Raw genomic sequence first — 19,710 nt, 5'->3', positions numbered from 1 at the left:
TAGCATGCAGAGCTAAAGAGAATTGTTCTAAGACACAGCCTATAATTTTGTCACTTCAGCTCTGACTAGGAAAAAAAAACACACACAAAAAAACTAAAGTGTGTACTTATAGTGTTAGCCATGCCTGGCTGAGGAGGTTAAATCTCATGGTACTAACAGGGGAATATAGTCCATCTTCAAAGAAATTAATTTTATTTATTATAATATACTAGAGGCCCGGTGCACGAAATTCATGCACTGTGGGTGGGGGGAATCCCTCAGTCCGGCCTGTGTCCTCTCACAATCTGGGACCCCTCACTCCTTACCGCCCACCTGCTTGCTGCTCCCTACCACTCGGCTCACTGCTCCTCAGTGCTGCCGCAGAGGTTCCTGCCACCTCCGCTGCACTCACCAGGCATGAGCCCGGCTTCTGGATGAGCAGCACTCCCCCTGAGGGAACTCATTGTACCTCCAGGCCCTGGTTGGTGTGGATCAGTAGTTAGAGTGTCCTCCCACGCACCAAAGGGTCATGAGTTCGATTCCAGGTGAGGGCACATACACAGGTTGTGGGTTGCTTGGGCAACTGATCAATGTTTCTCTTTCTCTTTCCCTCTCCCTTCCTCTCTCTCTAGAATCAATGAAAAGAACATATCCTTAGAGGAGGACTTAAAAAGAAAAAAAAATGCTGGTTTGGTTCAGTGGGTAGTGCTTCTGCAGGCAGACTGAAGGGTACCAGGTTGGATTCCAATTGAAGGCATATACCTGGGTTGCCGGCTTATTCCAGGGCCCTGGTTGGGGATTCAGCAAGAGACAACCATTTGATGTCTCTCATATTAGTTTCTGTCTTTCTCCCTCCCTTCCACTCTTTGTAAAAAAAATAAATAAACAAAAAAAAAATCAATGCAAAAATGTCCTCAGGTGAGGATTAACCAAAACAAACAAACAAACAAACAAACAAACACCCATTCCCAGGGTGATTATTGAAGGAGCATATGAAGTATTTGTTGAATGAACGGGAAGGGATGAGACTTTGCTTTCTAACTGTTTTAGCAACTCCTCAAGCCAGAGGGTTTATTTTTATTTTTTTTAAATATATTTTATTGATTTTTACAGAGAGGAAGGTAGAGGGATAGAGAGTGAGAAACATCAATGAGAGAGAAACATTGATCAACTGCCTCCTGCACACCCCCTACTGGGAATGTGCCCGCAACAAAGGTATATGCCCTTGACCAGAACTGAACCCGGGACCCCTCAGTCCACAGGCGGATGCTCTATCCACCGAGCCAAACTGGTTAGGGCCAGAGGGTTTATTTTTTATTTTCATTTTTATTGATTGATTATTTTAGAGAGAGGAAGGGAGCGAGAGAAACATCAGTGTGTTGTTCCACTTACTATGCTCTCTTTGGTTGCTTCTTGTCTGTGCCGTGACCAGGGATCCAACCTGGAGGAGGTTCTAACCCACTGCTCAGGGTGCTGCCTGTCAGGGCCCCTCAACAAAATCCCTCTGGTGTGCCCTGGCCCCTGCTGTGGGTCAGAGCTCCTCTGCCACAGCAAAGGTTTGGTTCCATTGTCAGGTTTTGGGTTTGATTCCTGGTCCAGGCTGACTGCTGCTCAGCAAGTGACCAAAGACCATTGAAGTCCATGTGCTCTAGTCATTCGGTGGGGACCCGGGGTTCCATGGCTGACTTGGCCGACTCTGATCCCTGCTACCCCCAGTCCTCCATCCAGGGCGACTTCAACTATTAAAGCTGCGTGGCCTCCAGGTAGGTCGCCCTCTCCATGGCTCACCGGGCTTGGTTTCTGCGCAGTTGCCCTGGGAGGTGGATTTCCGGGTTCCCAGGGAGAGCCCCTCTGATCGATCCAGACTCCCAGAGAGAGCCAGTTGGGGGCTGAGTGCTGGCTGACCTCTTTGGTCGCCCCACCAGCCCCGATCTCCCCTGCCTGTGGCCCCGCCCCTCACTTCCTGATCTCAGATCAGGGGACCACAGGCACCTCAGTACCCAGTCCCCTGGGTGCCGCCATGCCTGTGGCCCCGCCCCTACCTTTGCTATTGCAGATCAGAGGGCCGCAGGCAGGCTGCACCCTGGGCCTGCACCCGGTGCCCGGGATGCTGCCGTGCCTGCTGCCCAGCCCCTCCCTTCCTGATCGCATATCCGGGCCGCAGGCACAGGGACACCGGGTGCCGGGGTGCCGCTGTGCCTGGGACCCTGCCCCTTTTTTCACCATTGTAGATCAGGGGGACGCAGGCCAGTCGGCACCCCTGGCCCCAGTGGTCCTACACCCCGGCTCTCTCTTCCTCCCATCGCCATGGCGATCACCGGCACCCCTGCGGGGGGTGTCGCCTGGCCTGGCCTGCTGGGCTTTCTGATGGCGATCACTGCCTTTGCCCGCCCCCCAGCTCTTGACTGCCACCATTCTTCTGTCTTTCCCCTTTTGCCTCCCATCATTCGCCTATGTATGCAAATTAGCCGCCATCTTTGTTGGCGGTTAACTGCCATCTTGGCTGGCAGTTAATTTGCATATCACCTTGATTAGCCAATGGGAAGGGTAGCGGTCTACACTAATTACCATGTTTCTCTTTTATTAGATAGGATGCTTGGCCATCTCTTTTTATAAGTGATATTGAGATATAATTGATATACAACTTTTCACATATGTAATATGCACTTTTTTTTTAGTTTGGACATGTGCATACACTCATTATAACATCACCACAATCAAAGTACTAAACTTTTCCTTCACCTCCAAAAATGTTGTGTTCTTTTGTTGATCTGGTCTCATTAATTTTTCTTAACCTTAGTATGTTGTATAATAGATCTCTCGAACTCATTCATCTCACATAACTGAAACTTTATATAATTTGAGCAACAACTCTTGATTTCCCCATCACCTCCACCCGCCCCCCCCCCTCAGCCCCCCGAATGCACCAAATCTCTTGTCTGATCTCAGAGGCTAAGCAGGGTAGAGTATGGTTAATACTCAGATAAGAGAGATTAAATCAAATGTGACTTTAAAAAAAGTACAGTATTTATTGATAGAAATGTAGCATGTTTAAATTTTGAGAGCAGAACTTTCATTCTAAAACATCCAAAAATTCCTGACAGTGGATAAATCTCACTTGAATAAGCAGATGACAGAGACATGATTAGTATTACAAAGGTTTACCTTTATTATTATTAATAATTATTATTAATTTCATAATCAGCATTTTCTCAAAGCATTTTAATACTTCCTATATATAAAGCAATGAAAGTAGAAACATATTCCTGTCTTAAGATATTTCATAAAAAATAAACATTTATTGAAACTGAAGAAAGGGACTCATTCATAGAGCCACTCTGAACTGATTATTTCTGGGCCCATTGAACTATTAAATTTGCTGTGACTCTCGGAATAACTTGGACTCCTTATTCTTGCTTTTTTTTTTTTTTTTTTTTTTTTTTTTGAGGGGGTGAGATAAATACTACAGTCAGTTGTTCTGCCCTTAGGTGAAGGCCAAGTCAAATCAGAGGTTTAGGGGCCTGGGGGAGTGATAGTGGGGAACATCATGAAGGAAGCCTCTATTCTATGCCAAGATGCCATTTATAATAACCCATACCTTTAATAAGTCCCATTTTTTCCACTGTGAGACATGTTTCAAGATAAACAGAAGCATATTAAAAAATTTGAGTTTATTTGAACAAAAATGGATTCATAGCCAGCAGAGTCAAACCGGAAGTGGTCCTCACCACCACTCCATGATCAGAGCCGGAAAAGACTTTTAGAGGTTTCCCCACCATCCCAAAGTAGAGCATTCCTAGGGAAGCTTTCCTAAGCCTTGATGGCATAAAGCAAAGAGTATTCCCTGCTTTCCAAAGTGCGCCTTATTTCTCAATTTTTATAGTTTCCCAATTAATGGATAAGTATACAAATCCAAACTATTGTGGCTGGAGAGTTACTTAAGTGGAAATTGTAAATCCCTTCTGTTCTAGTTGCTTTTTTTGTTTTTGTTTTTATATTGCAACCTCAGTGTAATCTAAGCATGAATTCAGCTTAATTAAAATAAGTATGTGTGCAGAAGCAAATTATGTGTTGGTATGGTGAGACTTCTGTGAGTCTCACTCTTGGAATTGTTAATTGAACTTGGGGTGAAAATAGATGAAAATAATCTTTGTTAATTAAATGCGGGCACTGTCTTAAAGTCATTGTTAAGTAGGGAAAAGCAAAAATGAACCTGAAGACCTCAGAATGCAGATCCTTGGAGAATTAACATGAGGCCTAGATATGATTTATTTTTAAAAGTAGTTGGGCCCTAACCGGTTTGGCTCAGTGGATAGAACGTCAGCCTGCGGGCTCAAGGGTCCCAGGTTCTATTCCGGTCAAGGGCATGTACCTTGGTTGCTTGCACATCCCCATTGGGGAGTGTGCAGGAGGCAGCTGATGGATGTTTCTCTCTCATCGATGTTTCTAACTCTCTAACCCTCTCCCTTCCTCTCTGTAAAAAATCAATAAAATATATTTTTTTAAAAAGTAGTTGGGAAATTTTCAAGGTAAAATGAAATGCCTGTGACACACAGATTTGTAATTTAAAATGATAAGTAATGTAGACAGCATGATTTTATTTCCTAGGTATCGTGGGAGACATCTTCCAACTGTATCCAAATTATTTTGCCAAATCAGGGCAAGTAAATTCCCCTGCTATCAGTCCACAGAACAGCAGCAGGACTAGACAAATATTTGGATTGTGTATCCTGTGAATTGTTTTATTATTTTTTTAAATAGCATTATAGAGTAATTCTTATAAACATAAATTTTGAAGGTATCAGACCTGTTTTGGAGATCTGCCTACATAGTTTCTTTTTCTTATGACCTCAAGTATATTACTTATTTCCTCTATGCTAGTTTTTCCTTTTGTAAAATTAAAAACAACAATATCCAATGTATAAGGTTATTGGGAGGATTACATGAGATATTACATGCAAACTGCTTTGCGTGTATGTGGCATATCATAGATGTTCAAGAGATAGCAGCTATTATTATTGCTAGTAGTTCTTAATAACAAATTTATTTTCAAAACTCCTCTCTCTTATTTTTCTTTTTTCCTTAACTTCATAAAATGTCCTGAACATTAATATTTTCAAAAATGAAGAAGTGGGGAGGGGAGTAAAAACTAAATTTATTTACATTTCTTTTCTCATCCTACTTTAAGAATTATGGTAACAGACATAAATCCCTAGACACCCTTGGAATTCCATTTTTCCATCGGTTGTCAATCGAGTCTAAATCTAATGTGTATAAACACAGCATGCAGTTCAATGCACCTGAAACACATTAACTAGACTACAATATCCTTGTAAGGATTTTAAGACATAATGAAATTGCCTACTGCTTTATATTTACATCCTATCTCTTTCTGACTTTCATTAAGCTGCTTTGCCATGATCCTACAAGACTATGTTCTTTTCGTTCTCTCTTTCTTTCTTTTTTATATATTTTATCGATTTTTTACAGAGAGGAAGGAAGAGGGATAGAGAGTTAGAAACATCGATGAGAGAGAAACATCGATCAGCTGCCTCCTGCACACCCCCCAACTGGGGTGTGCCCACAACCGAGGTACATGCCCTTGACCGGAATTGAACCTGGGAACTTTCAGTCCGCAGGCCAACGCTCTATCCACTGAGCCAAACTGGTTAGGGCATGCTCCTTTCTTTCTTAATTTCCCTTAATCAATTCTTCTATGCTGAGAACTCCCTTTTAACCTTGGATCGTGTAATATAAACTTTAGGAAATACTTTAAGTTTATATAGTCTTCTATGCGGATGACTAATTGTCTTCTCCATGCATAAACACTTGATTACTTTTCCATCCAATTTATCCAACTTCCTACAGCTCTTTTTTATTCACACGGTTTGCTGTCATCCACCACTTCATAACATTTCTAGAGTGCCTCCCATTTGTCAGCCATTATTATCCTAAGAACTGGGAATGAATAATCAGATATAGCTTCTGGTCTCAAGGCACTCAGTGCCAAAATGGACGGTCAGAAAACTAACAGCCAATTGTGATAGAGAGTGATGTTTGGATGACATGAGTCATTGGAGAATACTAAGGGATTACATAACTTAAATTCCTGGAAGGTAGGGTGGTCTCAGAACCCATCCCAAAGTGAGTGACGTAGAAGCTAAGAGTTAAAAGATGACTAAAAGGCAGTTAAAAGGAGGAAGGGTATGTAGGGAAAACCCCCAGTCTACCTCCCATCTTTCTCCTTTATCTCGCACTGCTCCCACATCCACAACACTTCTGATACCAGGTATGTGGGAGTTTGTCCTCCACCAAACAATTCACTGAGACAGCTACTGGGTGTCCTACAATTGAACTCAATTCTCACACTATCCACTCGGAGTCAGTGTCAGATCTCACAGGGCTCAGTCCCATAAGATTACTCCCATCACATTTTAGATGCCAATGGCAAGTGCAAATTATCACCTGTGCCTCTGACTAATTGGCTTTAAATCAGAGGTTCTTTCAACCTCCTTAGGTTTGATGAATATGTTAGAGCAGCTCACAGGACTCAGGAAAACAGCTTCAACTTATGTTTACATGTTATTAAAGGAGATGTTAAAGGATGCAAATGAACAACCAGATGAAGAGATACATATGACAATATCTGGAAGCATCCTGAGTGCAAGAGCTTCTGTCCCTGTGAAATTGGGGTACATCACCCTCCCAGTACATGGATTAATCACCAACCAGAAAGTTCCCTGACACCTGTACTCTGGGGATTTTTATGGAGGTGGCATTACATAGGCATGATCAAACAGCTCCGTTTCCACTCCCTCTCCCCTCTCTGGAGAATGGAAGATGGGACTGAAAATGCCAAGCTTCCAATCATAGCTTAGGTCTTCTGGTGACCAGCCTCCATCCAGGAACACACCCAGAGTCACCTCAATGGAACAAAAGATGCTCCCACTGCTCTTATCACGTAGGAATTTACAAGGGTTTTAGGAACGTTATGCCAGATATTGGAGGCAGAGACCAACATATATATATGTATGTGTATGTGTATGTATGTATGTATGTATATACATATACATATATATATTTTTTTCCTATCACCTCACAAAGGGTAATCCAAGTGAATAAAAACTCAGTCAAGATGGCATTTCCTGTGTGTGTGAATGCAATACCTTCAATAAGCCAGAACACAGTGTGGATAGGAAGATAAAGTTGAAGAGGTGACTGGAGGTCTTTGCTATTATGTAACAAAGTTTTACGGTACACCAAAGTTGACTAAGTACTTTATAGCACAAACACTAAAAGGTATTATTATCCCTTATTTCATAACAGAGGAGCATGAACTTCAGTTTAAGTAATGTGTACAAGGTCATATCGTCAGTTACACCTAAAGAGGCCAGGACTCAATCAAGGCCTTTCAAGATTATTTAAGGATGAATAAACTACATGCCCATTATTACATGTCTCAAAGTCTGCTTTGAAGAAATCTCAAACTTGGTTAGAAAGCATAGTACAGGTAAACAGTTGTTTTAAAGATGCAAATTTCTATAATGTGTTTAGCACAATCTTAAGCACATTTTAAGAATTTAACAATTCATTGCTATTTTGTTATCTTACTGCATTTTCTTCTTTTTCTTTCTTTTTTTTCTTTTTTTGTTAGAATGCAATCTTATTGCTTGATCTACCTTTTTCCTGGTTGTGTCTGAAACTTAGAACAGTGATTAATGAGTACTTGTTGAATAAATGGAGTAATACATCTTAAACTCTTGAGAAATTTCAAAATTGGGAATATAAATTGTATTTTCTCCAAAATCACTTTTTTAAAAAAAAGAATCACATGTTTCTGTATATTTCCTCACACCTCAAGTTCTAAGGCAGCAGTTCTCAACCTGTGGGTCGCGACCTCTTTGGGGGTCGAACGACCCTTTCACAGGGGTCACCTAAATACATCCTGCATATCAGATATTTACAGTACGATTTTAGCAACGAAAATAATTTTATGGTTGGGGGTCACCACAACATGAGGAACTGTATTAAAGGGTCGCGGCATTAGGAAGGTTGAGAACCACTGTAATCTAAGGCATCGATTTTCACTGGTGTTTAGTTTCCTTTTGAAAAGACATTTTACATCATTTGAAGAACTCACTGAAACATTTGCATGAATCTCAACTCTTTTTTCAATAAGAATTTACATCTTCCCCACCCTCTGCCTGGAGAGTTCTCTCCGATATCTACATTGCTGTCTTTGTCCAGTGTCTTCAGGTCTCCACTCAGAAAGCACCTAATTCCTAATGAAACTACACCTCACAGCACCTCTCCCCTGCTTTCATTTACAGTTTGCAATTATCACCATTTAAAACTGTATGCTACCAAAATCAATAAAATATATTTTAAAAAATGTATGCTACTTATTTTTGTTAATAGTTTCTCTCCTCCAACAAGAATTAAAGTTTTGTTAAGGCAAGAATTTCTTCTTTCCCCTTGATTTGTTTTTCCCCAATGCCTGTTCTCACTGAAAATTTGTGAAGTGAATGAATCTCTCCAGGTTGGCAGGGAAAACAGTTGTTCAGAGACCAGGGCATAGGAGAGCATCTGTTGGAAGACATGGTAGAATCCCAGAGAGAGTTTGGTAGAAACAAGGAATGGGAGCTGGGGAATTTTCCAGACTTGAAAGACCAGCAGAAGTCCATTGCATGGGATCAGAGCTTCTCAAGCAGAATGCCAGAAAGATAGGAGCACTCCGGGGCCAGAGCTTTAGTTGAACCGCTTTAGTTTTTTCAGTCTCCTGTCCTAATTCCATCTTCCTCCTGATACTTTTTGCACAGAAATAGTGAAGCCGTAGTACTAGGAACACACAGAGCTCTTATATAAGAAAAATTTTCTCCCATTGTGCCTGGTAAACTATTAGTAATTTTACAAAACCTCCTCTTAGCAATTCCATATGCTGTGTTGCCTTCCATGTTCCCTGCTATATTTGCAAGGATACTTTTATTATTATAACTATTATTATTATTGTCATTGTTATTGTTATTTTAGTCCTCATCCAAGGATAATTTTTCCATTGATATTTTTAGAGAGAGTGGAGGGGAGAGAGGTGGATGTGGAGGGGAGAGAGAGAGAGAGAGAGAGAGAGAGAGAGAGAGAGAGAGAGAGAGACATGGATGTGAGAGAGACACATCAATTGGTTGCCTCCAGAACTCATCTGGTCTGGGGTAGGGGACCGAGCCTGCAACCAAGGTACATGGCAAGGACACTTTTAGTTGCAGGTGACAGAAAACTATCCAAACTAGTTTGAACACAAAAGGGAAATTTTTGGCTTTTATTGCTGAAATGCCAGAGGTAGAGATAGATATAGTCAATACTATTGTGATCACAATGTATGGTACCAGGTGGGTACTGGGAATATCAGGGGGAACACTTTATAAAGTATATGATCATCTAACCACTTACACTGTATATATGCCTGAAACTAATACAAAATAATACTTAATGTAAACTGTAAATGAAAAATAAAATTTAAAAAAAAGTCAGGAGAAACCACGGATGATTAAAAAAAATGGCAAAAGAAGTTGAAAAAAAAGCTAGAATCAGGAACAGCAACATTCATCAGGACTCCATCTCAGCCCCTGGCTTTCTCCACAGGCAGAACTACAATAATGGCAAACAGCACCCTGATCATCTCCTACCAGCTTATCTTCCATAGCAGAGAGAATCTCCCCCCATAGCCCTGCCAGAAGCATCTCAAAGAACATGCTAATTGCCCTGACTTGGACCATGTGCCCAGCTATTTGCCATCAGCTCTGACCCCTTGACTGACAGTCCCTCTAGGATTAGAGTTGAAAGGGAAATTCGGAAACTCCAATGAAAATGTGAGATGTTGTTACCAAAAGGAATATGCAGGGATGGTGGGCACTTAGAAACAAATGTCAACAAACACTTGACAAGTCATGGTTGATCCGCTAAAGTGATTGTGGAAATGTCTCCTGACTACATTTCCACGGGCCTTCGGTGGATTGAAAATGTATGCACAACTTGCCTATATAAGAATGATACATGCAGGGCTATTTCATTTTGGTTTTCCTTTGATTTACTCCATTTACACTAACATGAAAGGATGTCTCAAACACTTTAAATCTTTATCTTTTGTTATTTCCAGATGAGTTAGTTTTATACACTCATTGTTTTTCCATATTCATTCATTATGTAACTGAACACATTTTTACTGAATGCTATGCACATAATGATATGATGCTGCTTCATATGAAAATGTTTCCAATAAGACATTCCTTTGAAAATTATTTTCCCATGAGATATTATTAGTTCTTCTGCTAGCTAAATAAACAAGCCAAGTGAGTAAATAGGGAATAAAATATTATATTTTAATGAGTGAAACACCCACAAAAATAAACAGGGATATTGTAATAAGTGTTTGACAGCAAGGCATGTTTTCTCTGACGAGTGGTGTGTCCGCTGAGTTGTGAAGGCTGGGATTGTGCGGGCTGGTCTGAGCTGGGGAAGGATGTTCAGGCAGGAAGATCGTGTTTCTCAGTTCTGGGTAAGGAAGAGTCTGGTACGTTTAGGCGACAGAAAGGAGGTAATTGTGGCCAAAGGGATCATGTAGGAAGTTAGAGACCTTGTTAAGAAATTTCAATGCAGACTCAATAAGTTGGGAAGACATTGAGGTTCTGTAGAAAGCTGAGAAATGACACAATATTAATGTACAGTTAAAAGAAGAAACTGGCTGCTTTGAGAAAGATTGTAGATGAGCAAGAATGGGAGCAAGGGGGCTAATCATTTAGTGATTGCAGTACTTCAAGAAGTGGCATTTACATCGTTGTTCTTCGTGGTGTGGTGATATGCCCCTAGAAAATGAAATGCCATATGTTCAAGTGCTGGAACGCATGGGCAAGTTCACTTGATCTTGTGAACACATCACGGTCCCCCTGGGCACTGCAGCAGTGGCAGGTAGCAGTGCAAACACCCAACTAATTTATATATTTTGTTTATTTGATGATTATTGCTTGGTGATTTTCTTTAATTAACTACTATATTTGGACTAGCTGAGCTAAGACAATGGTCATTAAAATAAGACAGTGAGACCAGTTTAATTCTAAGTACTTATGATAGTGCTACAGCTATTTAAGTCTAGCTTATGTGTTTGTTAGTTTTTAAATTGCAGATACATTATTTCTTAGGGTAAATGATTGTGCTAATAATTAGTCTTCAGCTTTCAATCTTTTCATTTATGTTTCTTTTATGCTTTAAAAATACAGACCAATGCAAATTTTATCACATTTCATAAATTAATTTTGAAGGTAATTTCTGATTGAACAACACATGGATCATACTTTTTATTTAGGTACATCTCCAACCTGATAGATACCTTTTCCAAGAAGAAAATTTTTAAAGAAAATTTTCACATTCCTATAAATATTATAAATGTTATTCAAAATGCTAGTCAATTTTTGAAATAATAATGAGTAAAACAATGTTTATTTTCTGATTGTGCTCATTAGTTCTTAACCACATTCAAGTAAATTCAAATTTTTTATACTTTATGTTCTTCTTTAGACTTTAAAAGCCTGTCTTTTTATTTTACAGATTGTTGCCTTGCGTGAACAAAATGTTCATATACAAAGGAAAATGGCATCAAGTGAGGGATCCACGGAATCAGAACATCTTGAAGGGATGGAACCTGGCCAGAAAGTTCATGAAAAGGTATAACCCGCATAACATGCTCTCACATGGAAATGCTTACTTGCTAGACATCATTTGACAGGAATATACAATGTAAAATCCATGTAATAATTAATACATTTTGATTTTTTTGTCAAAAGTTCATGATGATTCCTTTTCATTTATTGCTCTCAATTTGATTCTCTTAAAAATATGTGTGTGTTTATGCCCTGGCCAGTGTAGCTCACTTGGTTGCAGCATCGTCAGGGACACCAAAAGGTGGTTGGTTCAATTCCTGGTCAAGGCACATACCCAGGTTTTGGCTTTAGTCCCCTATCGGGGTGTGTACAGGAGGCAACTGATCTATGGATTGGTGTTTCTCTCACGCATCAATGGTTCTGCCTCTCTCTCTAAAAGGCAATAAACATATTCTTGAATGAGAATTTTTAAAAAATATGTGTGTTTATGCTTATACATATATGAATGTCTCATTACTTACTATTAACTTGATTCTCTTAAAAATAATTCAATCATATATAATTATATACCCAGGACTTTTTAAAATACAAGAACAATAATTTTGATTTATAACTGATATTTGAATAGTTGTCAAAAATCCATGATTTATCACTACAAAAACTTTTTGGTAATTTCTTATTTTACTTAGTATTTTCTGTTTGGGAAGACCTTGGCAGTACTCCTATTAATGATAAATTGTATAAAAGAATATCTAAAGTCATAGGATTTTTACTGCTTTTTTGGAAGGGAGTGATTCTCCGTTTGGGTGGGGCTTAAGCGCAGGCCACGGAAACCAGCAGCCTGCTTGGCCCTTTTCTGTGCTGAACCACTTGTATCCAGCGCAAGAGGAAGAAGGTTCGTTGCTGGTGGGTCTGGAATCAGGTGAATGTGCACATCCTGTGCATGAGGCTCAGGCAGTCTCCTGATCTTTGTCTTCAATAAGTTTTATCTTTGGGTGGAATTCTTTAATCATCAGGATCACATGAATCAGGCAGATAAATTGGTGCCATTGCAAATGTCAAGAGGTTTTAAAACATAGAGATTACAAAGCCACAAAACAAATAGCACTAGACTTTTTACTAGAAGATAAATTGAGCACTTCCTCACTCACCCAGTTGAAATAAATGGAAGGACTTCTTATGTTTCCAAATTCAGGTAAAAAAGCAAAGGAAGCCCAATAAACCAGACTGATTTCTGAGACCTCCATCAAGTCTTGTGGTTATAAAGCAAACAGCCCTTTATTTAAGGTTTCATTATTTTAAGCTTTATCCATGTATTTTATAGATCTTAAAATAAATATTAAAATAAACTATAATCTGACAGCTAGATTTTATAAGCTGTATCTCAAATCTGAATACCTATTACCTCTCTTTCCATCAGATAAATGAACTGACACTAATTCAGTAAATAAACCACCAACATCTTTAGAATAAGGCATTTGCACATGAAACTAAATTTAGGGAACTAACATTATAATTTTCTATTACTGTTTAATTTTATTTTATGAATACTATATTTATTTTGTATGTATTTTATTTATTTAATTTTATTTTATTGCTGTTTTATTTGAATCATGTCATCAGTAATACAGTGCTATCCCTTTCCTCAGAGAATAATAGAATCCCACTCATTTGGATATGAAAATGGACTTTATAGTCATCTAGTCTTTTTCTTGAAGCCTATAAAATATTGTCTTCTGTAACAATGCTATATTTATAATCACCCAGATTAGAATTAAAGAAAGATGCATTTCAAAGGCATAAAACCTTGACATCTTGTCTACTAAAATAAAACTATTTGATGCTGAAGAATTCTTCTAGTATTTCTGAAGAGGAGGGTTACTCATACAAGTATTGTTTTTTCAAATATTGTTTAAGATATTAATCCTAAATATCCAAGCGTTATGGAATTAAGAATTCATGTCAGATTAAATTTTAGAAATTCATTACAGAAATAGGACGAGGACCTATGTGTAACTGGTGTTTTGTCTTGTGGACTCCATAGGTAGAGGAGTATGTATGGAAGATTCTGAATACTTGTCTTTAACTTTCTTTGCCTTCCAGTTTTTTGTGAAGGCATTTCAACCAGTGTAGAGAAATTCTGTGACATTGCTATCTCACCCACTCTTTTTTCCCCTCTTTATTTATTGTTTCCATCACTATTTATCCCACCTATACTCCCGTCCACCTCCAAGCCCCCTGCACTCACCATACCATAGTCTCTGTCCATTAGTTATCCCTGTCCATTAGTTCTTATTTCATTTTTCCCAATACCATTTATCACTTATATGCCCTCTTTCATATCCTCCTCTTCCCCGCACCCACAATCACCATAGTGTTGCCTATTTCCATGAGTCCTCTCTCTTTTTTTTCCTTTTTTGCTCAATTCCTCCACCCTCCCCAACAATCCCCCTACCAGAACTGTCTTCCTGTTCTCTATCTGTGAGTTTGTCTCAATTTTGCCAGGCAGACCAGTTTGTTCATTAAATTCCACATATGAGTGAAACTATATGGTACTTGTCTTTCTTTGACTGGCTTATTTCACTTAGTATAATGTTTTACAAGTTCATCCATGCTGTTGCAAAGGGTAACATTTTCTTCCTTTTTATGGCCAAGTAGTATTCCATTGTGTTCCTATACCATAGCTGTTTTATCCATTCTCCTACTGAGGGACACTTGGGCTGTAGAGAACCCAGAAATAAAGTCACTCAATCTTTTTAAAAATTATTTTATTTTTTAATATTTTTGTTGATTTCAGAGAGGAAAAGAGAGGGAGAAAGATATAAAAACTTCAGTGATGAGAGAGAATCATTGACTGGCTATCTCCTGCACAAGCCCACAACCTGGGCATGTGCCCTGACCGGGAATCAAATCAGGACCTCCTAGTTCATAGGTCGATGCTCAACCACTGAGCCATGCCGGCTAGGAAGAAGGATGATTTTTAAATGCTTTGGAATAATGATATACTAATATTATTTAATATATTATACCCCTATCCTCCAAGTGAAGCTAAAATATGTCATGTGTACATACTTTTTAAATTTAAAAGTAAACTGTGTTTTAGTTTATATGACACCTGAGATGATTCAAGAAAGCTCTCCAAAAGATTCATTTTTATTACACTTCCTTGCCTGACCTTTTCTCAACTTTATTGTGATATAATTAATGTATAACATTGTGTACACTTAAGATGTACAATGTAATGATTTGGTAATGGATGAACTGTAAAATGATCACAATAAGGTTAGTTAACACATTCACTACCTCACATAGTTATCTTTTGTGTAGGGAGGGGGATGAGGATATTTAAGATCTATTCTTTTAGCAATTTTCAAGCATACAATACATTATTGCTAGCTATAATAGCCATGTTGTATATTATATCCTCAGAACTTATTCATTTCCTAACTGCTGACATTTCTTAATAAAATATGAAATAATATCCTAATTATTACTTTATCATCCTTAAGTAAATACTCCTCAATTGCACGCATATCACATTGTAAAGCATCTTTTCAAAATTATTCCCTATAACATGATTATTTAAACTATATCGATATCATTGAATAACAAATACCATAGCATTGTCATTTAAATCCTAACACTTAGTTTTTAACTGAGAACTGCTCTAGAGGTATATTCAAACAAAGAAAAAGATCATATTATTTTGGGGGAGTGTCTATGCAATGAAATTTATCGGTGTAGGATGATTGTTGCATTAGTGTGTAAATTACAAAATGGTTATTGAGGGGGAAATGACAAACTATGGTGAGGTACTATGGAACAGTCAGAAAGTGACTTGTAAATCCTAGTCACATGGATTACCCTTTGTTTAGGGCAGTAACGTAACTTAAATTGTAACTAAGTTACAAATTAATTCAGTTACTAGTAATTAACTTACTAGTCTGTGTGGGTTATTAGCCACAGGAGATATTTTATGTGTGTGGCTTGAGAACCCTGCTGACAAAGTAGTTGATAAAAATAGTCTTATAAGAGCACACTCTGAAACAGGCCTATTACTCGTAGAAAAGTTGTGTAATCATTAACATTTTCGAAACAAAAAATGAAAAGAAAATATAAGCCGAACTGAAACAAGCGCAAATGTTTTTAATCAGTTGTTCTAGAAGAGCATAAATATTCCTAGGGTAATCAAAATTTTCAGAACACAAAATTTTACCTCATTAGGAGTTCAGACTGAGCTCAAGAGCTTTCTTTCTGTTGCTTTCTAGAGGTCGGTTAATTTGTCAGTGTTTGGTTTTGGTTTTTGTTTTTCAAGAAACATTCTACTCTCATAGAGATAATGCTCCATGATCGTATAGTCTGCACTTCCAACTATTTTTTCCTGCTGTAAATGTTTGCTAAGTGACGTGGATAAGCAGAATGTTAGACAGTGATGGCGACTCAGGAGACATAGTCCTTGTAATAAATTCACTAGGAAACTGGAATGAAACATAAATATGCCCCCCCCAAAAAAAAATATTACAGAAGATGGTAAAGTGGAGTCAAAATGATTCTACAGCTTAAAGAAGAGACCAATTATTTCTGATTGGGGGTGTCATAGAGACAGTGTGGAACACTGATTTGTTTGGACCTGGATGCAAATTCCACTTCTGCCAATTCCTAACAGTGTGCATGTGACGGTAGGCTTCCTCCCTGAGCAACAGTTGCAGGAAATACACACGCGTAACTTACAGCTTTGCTGCAAGGAATAGAAACACTAACAATGAATGACAAAAATCCTGGCACATGATTACAGGCATTAAGTCGTGTAGTTCTAGTATTTCATAATATGGGCTTTCATGTGCATTCATTTTTTAATAAGTATTTTGTGACGATCTTATTAAAGGTGCTAGGAAGTAGGTCCTGTTCTAGGTAGGCCAGAGTAATGAACAAGACAGATGAGGACACTGGCAGCAATTAAATACATATAAATGGTTAAAGTGGGTCAAAAGGTAAAAAGAAAAAATGTTTTTCAAAAAGCAGTGAATGTGAACCAAGGTGAGTGGGGGAAGACGTTAAATAGTCATGGCAAGGAAGAACTTTCTTTAGAACCACGTTGAGGTTTCACCTGGGACTTTAAGCTTAGAGTTTCTGAGGCAAGGGAAGCACAGTGGACACGGTACACCAAGGATAGGAAAGAGCTTCTTTGGCACATTCTCTGGAAGGAAAGGTGACAAGGTACTGAAGCCTAGTGGTCAGGGGAGAGAGCAGCAGGGCACAGAACAGCAGTGAGAAGGGCCAGATCCTTTAACTTCTTGTAGGCTGTGGTAAGGATCCCAATTTTTAAAAATATATTTTTATTGATTTCAGAGAGGAAGGGAGAGGGAGAGAGAGAGAAACATCAATGATGAGAGAGAATCATTCATTGTCTGCCTCCTGCACACCCCACACTGGGGATTGAGCCTGCAGCCTGGGCTTGTGCCCTGACCAAAAATCAAACCATGACCTCCTGGTTCATAGATTGATGCTCAACCATTGAGCCACATGGGCTGAGCAAGGAGCCTGATTTTATTCTCAAAGCAACGGAAACACATGGAATTTTAAACATGGAAGCATCCTGATTAAATACTTTTTGAACAATCAGTGGCATTACAATTTCATGTGGATTTGTCATTTTTTCACATATCAGATTGCCCAAGTAGGTAGAGATGTTTCTTTTATTAATTTTATAGATATTAATATTATAGGACCCTTGTCTGCTCACTTCCAGACAATAGTGTGCTCTCACATTCCCTCATGCCAGGTTGATTTCTCGAGGTGTTTGATGATTTAAAGAAATGTCTCTCTAACCCAATCTGATTGTTTCCAGTCATTTATTATTTCATAATTATACATATTTATTTGTTTATTAGAGTGGATTATTTTATTACATACAAGAGTATGCTTTTTAAGAAAATTCATTAATATTTCCCACAACTTCTCTCATTAATTTTACTTTGAACCAATTCTCCAAGTCAGTGGCATTCAAGATTTTTGACCACTATGAATATAGCTCTTACACCTGGGCAAGAGGCCCATGCTCTAGGCCAGTGATGGCGAACCTTTTGAGCTCGGCGTGTCAGCATTTTGAAAAATCCTAACTTAACTCTGGTGCCGTGTCACATATACAAATTTTTTTATCTTTGCAACCATAGTAAAACAAAGACTTATATTTTTGGTATTTATTTTATATGTTGAAATGCCATTTAACAAAGAAAAATCAACCAAAAAACTGAGTTCGTGTGTCACCTCTGACACGCGTGTCATAGGTTCGCCATCACTGCTCTAGGCCCACACCTTATGGAGCCTTGCTTTAGCCCTGTGTGCTCCTTTCTGCAAGATAAGAAGTTTATGGGAACAAAGGAAATTATACATTGACTAGAAGCCCAGTGCACGAAATTCATGCATGGCGGGGGGGGGGGGTGTCCCCCTCAGCCCAGCCTGCACCCTCTCCAATCCAGGACCCTTCGGGGGATGTCCAACTGCCGGTTTAGGTCAGAACTTAATAAATGTTAACAAAATGGAGTAATGTGAAAACCCATCCATACTGATAGCCAAAAATTACCAGCAATATATTCTTGGATAAGCAAGTACTCAATAAATGTTAGCTAGTATTGCTACTTGTCATTATTCTAATGAATGATATAGTCTTACTTAGGGATTTGGAGGTAATTCAAACTTAAGGATTTTAAGTAAAATAAGGGACATAACATAACAATCTCTTAGAATGAAAGGAAATACTTGTTAGAACATCATATTGGCAGGAGTGTTCCAAAGTCCTTCCCTAGGTCAATGCCTGGTCTAGGACTTATTCACATATTCACAATTAGACTTTATTATTGGCCTATAGAATCCCTACTTGATTTGGCCCTTAATTCTATATATACATTTCTTTCACCTTAATACATTGCTTATGCTCATAAAATTTATAATGAACTATCAGCTCTAGTTTTTCACTTTTATTTGTATGCCTATAAATACTTTCTTTGTTTCAATTTGTGGTGTTTTTTGTTGGTTTGTTTTGTTTTGGTTTTTTTGGTCCTACATTTATTTAGTACTACATTTCTCTTCTCCTCACAGAATAAAATGTACTTTACAAAACTTTCCCATTTTATAGATTCATTCAAATCCTACAAATAATTTTTAGTGCCAGGTTCTTTATGTTAATGATTGCGACTTTTAGTGTAAGTTCTTTGACCAAACAATAATTCATCTCTAACCATAAGATTTTATAGAATTATTTTTGGAAATGGAATGGCACTGCTCATTGTTTATCCCTAAATGCTGGTAAGTTTTCAGTATACCTGTGCCTTTAATATCTGAATTTAATTAATAGTAATGAGGAGATAGAAGAGGGCTAGGAAGTTAGAGATGGGGAAGTGGAAGTGGAGTTTTGCAGACATGGGCAGAAAGTGGCTTGATGAGAAAAATCACTGACAAAATGACCTAGAACTGAACACCACTGGACAGGGAGAACTAGAGCCAGCTAGGAGGGAGTTACTAAGGCAACCCAGCTGGGCAGGGAAAGAAAGGTGGCTGGAGACTTGAGCTTTAAAATGTATGGATGGCCCTACAGTTTGGCTCAGTGGATAGAGCTTCGGCCTGCAGACTCAAGGGTCCCAGGTTTGATTCTGGTCAAGAGCATGTACCTTGGTTGCGGGCACATACCAGTAGGGAGTGTACAGGAGGCAGCTGATTGGTGTTTCTCTCTCATCGATGTTTCTCACTCTCTTTCCCTCTCCCTTCTTCTCTGTAAAAAATCAATAAAATATATTTTTTAAAAATGTGTGGATGTTATTAAGGCAGGCAGCTTGCAGATAACCAGTCACAAGGCAGTGAGGCATATAACCAATTCTAAGGATGGTGCTAAGGCAGAATTATTTGAAATAACCAATGAGAAGCTAGCAAAGTATTTATCTACACCTAGACAAAGCTTAACAGGCAACCCACTTTGGGCCTGCTCCCTGCCTGCTACAGAGAGTCATTCTATCTCTTAATAAACTTTGCTTCCACTTACCACCTATGCCTGTGAACTCTTCAATTTTGTGAGACAACAAACTTCAAC

General features: G+C 38.6%; 1 protein-coding gene across 7 annotated transcripts in view; it reads left to right on the top strand.

The window, feature by feature from the left end:
* Nucleotides 1-19,710, top strand: part of PPFIA2 (PTPRF interacting protein alpha 2) — a 462,495-nt gene that overhangs the window by 328,285 nt on the left and 114,500 nt on the right. For all 7 annotated transcript variants that reach the window (XM_059683716.1, XM_059683713.1, XM_059683711.1 and 4 more), the window contains one exon: nucleotides 11,575-11,691. In XM_059683716.1, the coding sequence (XP_059539699.1) occupies nucleotides 11,575-11,691 (117 nt within the window). The remainder of the gene's footprint in view (nucleotides 1-11,574; nucleotides 11,692-19,710) is intronic.

Source organism: Myotis daubentonii, chromosome 2 (genome assembly GCF_963259705.1).
Source record: "Myotis daubentonii chromosome 2, mMyoDau2.1, whole genome shotgun sequence".
Taxonomy (NCBI): Eukaryota; Metazoa; Chordata; class Mammalia; order Chiroptera; family Vespertilionidae; genus Myotis; species Myotis daubentonii.
The sequence above is the reverse complement of the archived record's forward strand: the minus strand, read 5'-3'. Positions and strand labels throughout refer to the sequence as shown.